Genomic DNA, 2,500 nt, shown 5'->3' with positions numbered 1-2,500 from the left:
GGAGAGGAGAGAGGAGGAAGAGGAAAGGGAGAGGAGGAGGAGGAAGGAGGAGGAGGGAGTAATGTATAATAGATTAGTGTGAGGTAAGAAAATAACATCTACTAGAAAAACTTAAAAAATAAAAATAATAATAATAATAATAATTTACCTTCTTGCCCAGATGGAAGGGAACCACACTGTCATCCTCAGCATGAAGAATCAGCACAGGACAGGAAATATGATTCATACTGCAGAGAGAGAGAGAGAGAGAGGGGGGGGGGAGAGAGAGAGAGAGAGAGAGAGAGAGAGGGGGGGGGGGGGGGAGAGAGAGACAGAGAGAGAGAGAGAGAGGAGAGAGAGAGGGAGAGAGAGAGAGAGAGAGAGAGGAGAGAGAGAGGGAGAGAGAGAGAGAGAGTTCAGCTTCCATTCCTACAGATATCAGTTGTGTGTTTATGTAATTCCAGTAATCACCACTAGGGGCTTTGGAAATATCTATAATGTCTTTATGCTGTTAAGGCAACGAGTTCTGACTTTGCTGCATTTAATAATAATAATAATAATAATAATAATAATAACAATAATAATAATAATAATAATTATGATAAAACGTTTCCACACAAGGTTACAGAGTTTTACAAAACAAGATAAAAGATAAAAAGCCCAACAGAATTTAGTGACCGGAGACGCGTGGCAGCTCAGTGAGGTCAGAGGTTAAAACATCATCCTTAACCCAGAATTCATAGTGAATATAACCCATAATGCACGCTGCTTCCTGCAGCTGGGGGATCAGAGATAAAGCGACTCCAGGTTTGGAAACAAACTGAGAAACTTCTGTCTCAAAATAAGAAAAAGCTCTAGAGTTCAAACTGCTGCAGGGTGTTAAAACCCCGAGGGTCAAAGGTCACAGAACAGAGGTAATACACATGAAATCAGGTCAGTGTGGGAAATCCTCCTGCCGCTCTGAGCCGGTTCAGACTCACTGCTGCTGCAACAGTTTAACTGCTGAAGGAGAGAAGAGGACCGACTGAAGTCTGGATCAGATCCAGATCCAGATCCAGATCCAGATCCAGATCCAGATCCAGATCCAGATCAGTCTGTTCAACCTGCTGCTGCCATGATCCAGTTTTAAATCCCCTCTGTCTCAGGACCAGAATAAAGTTCTTCATCATGTTCTGCAGATAAATCTCAGAGGTTCAACCAAGTCAACTTCGCTCGAGTCCCAAGTCAGGCTCAAGTCTTGAGGCTCAAGTCTCAAGTCAAGTCCCAAGTCTAAATGTAGATTACCAAGTCAAGTCCATGTCATTAATGTCAAGTCTCAAGTCTAAATGTAGAACAGCAAGTCAAGTCAGAACAAATCAAGAGTCCAGTATCAATTTAATATCTTAAAGAAAACTAAATATCTAGGACTTTTCAAATGCAATATGGTTTTAATAGGATAAAAACTTGGTAAGAGCATCATGAGTTTGATTTCTATAATCAGTTTCAACTTCAATAAATTCAATCATTCCATACAAATTCAGAAAACAGAATTTAAATTCAGTCGTCCGCTGGAACAAATCTCATCACTTTCAATCTAAGTCATTTACACAAACACAAGATCTCAAGTCAAGGACTTTAGAAACCTTTTCAAGTCATCAAAGTACAAGTCAGAGTCAAGTCCCAAGTCACCAGAACCCAAGTCAAGTCAAGTCTCAAGTCTTCTCTTCATGCAGCAAGTCAAGTCTCAAGCTATTACAACTGGGACTGAAGTCCAAGTCATGTGACTCGAGTCCCCAGCTCTGATAAATGTAGTTTAGTTCAAAGTTAAACTGAATGAATGTGAAGGCGTCACAATACTGGCTCCTGATTGGCCAACAGCAGTGGCTCCTCTCATTCAAATGAGGTAAACCTGCTGAGTGGAGGCTTTCAGTTCAGATCCTGCAGACTGGACCCTGATTGGACGGATTTCAGTCATTCTTTTGAAAGCCCCTTTAAAGAAGAAGAAGAAGAAGAAGAAGAAGGTTACATACTTCTCATCGCTGGCAAAGCGGATGTCGTTGCTGTGATGGCGTCAAGGAAGAACCAATCAAAACCCGGCAAGTATCTGTACACCTGCAACACACACACACACACACACACACACACACACACAGCACTTAAACCTCTGTCAGTGGATCAGTGTGTGTTTGTGTGTGTGGTGAACGAAAGAGACAGTGTGTGTGCATGCAAGAGAGAGAAAGACTGTGTGTGTGTGTGTGTGTGTGTGTGTGTGTGTGTGTGTACCATAGAGAACGGATGGCTCCTGGCCTCTTCTCTGATGTTGGTGAACGGAGACTCTAGGATCAGAGCGTCGGGAGGACTTCCTGAAACACACACACACACACACACACACACACACACACACACACACACACACACACACACACACCTGTTACACTTCACACACTCTTTACACTTCAAAACACAAATTTCAAAGTTTTCACCAAAATCAAGAAAAACAAGAATTTCACAGATTATCACATTAAAGATTTCCATGTTATTC

General features: G+C 42.0%; 1 protein-coding gene and 1 long non-coding RNA gene across 2 annotated transcripts in view; one reads left to right on the top strand and one right to left on the bottom strand.

Annotated features, from left to right (window-relative positions):
- Positions 1-1,665, top strand: part of LOC144542372 (uncharacterized) — a 221,900-nt gene extending 220,235 nt beyond the window's left edge. Inside the window, exon 3 of the long non-coding RNA XR_013507231.1 lies at positions 1,630-1,665. This is a non-coding gene — a long non-coding RNA (uncharacterized LOC144542372). The remainder of the gene's footprint in view (positions 1-1,629) is intronic.
- The window catches only part of abhd12 (abhydrolase domain containing 12, lysophospholipase), a 25,775-nt gene that overhangs the window by 2,880 nt on the left and 20,395 nt on the right, over positions 1-2,500 (bottom strand). Inside the window, 4 exon segments of the mRNA XM_078288874.1 lie at positions 149-227; positions 1,989-2,019; positions 2,022-2,070; positions 2,242-2,321. Coding sequence (XP_078145000.1) covers positions 149-227; positions 1,989-2,019; positions 2,022-2,070; positions 2,242-2,321 — 239 coding nt within the window.

The sequence above is a fragment of the Centroberyx gerrardi genome, chromosome 15 (assembly GCF_048128805.1).
Source record: "Centroberyx gerrardi isolate f3 chromosome 15, fCenGer3.hap1.cur.20231027, whole genome shotgun sequence".
Lineage (NCBI taxonomy): Eukaryota > Metazoa > Chordata > Actinopteri > Beryciformes > Berycidae > Centroberyx > Centroberyx gerrardi.
The sequence above is the reverse complement of the archived record's forward strand: the minus strand, read 5'-3'. Positions and strand labels throughout refer to the sequence as shown.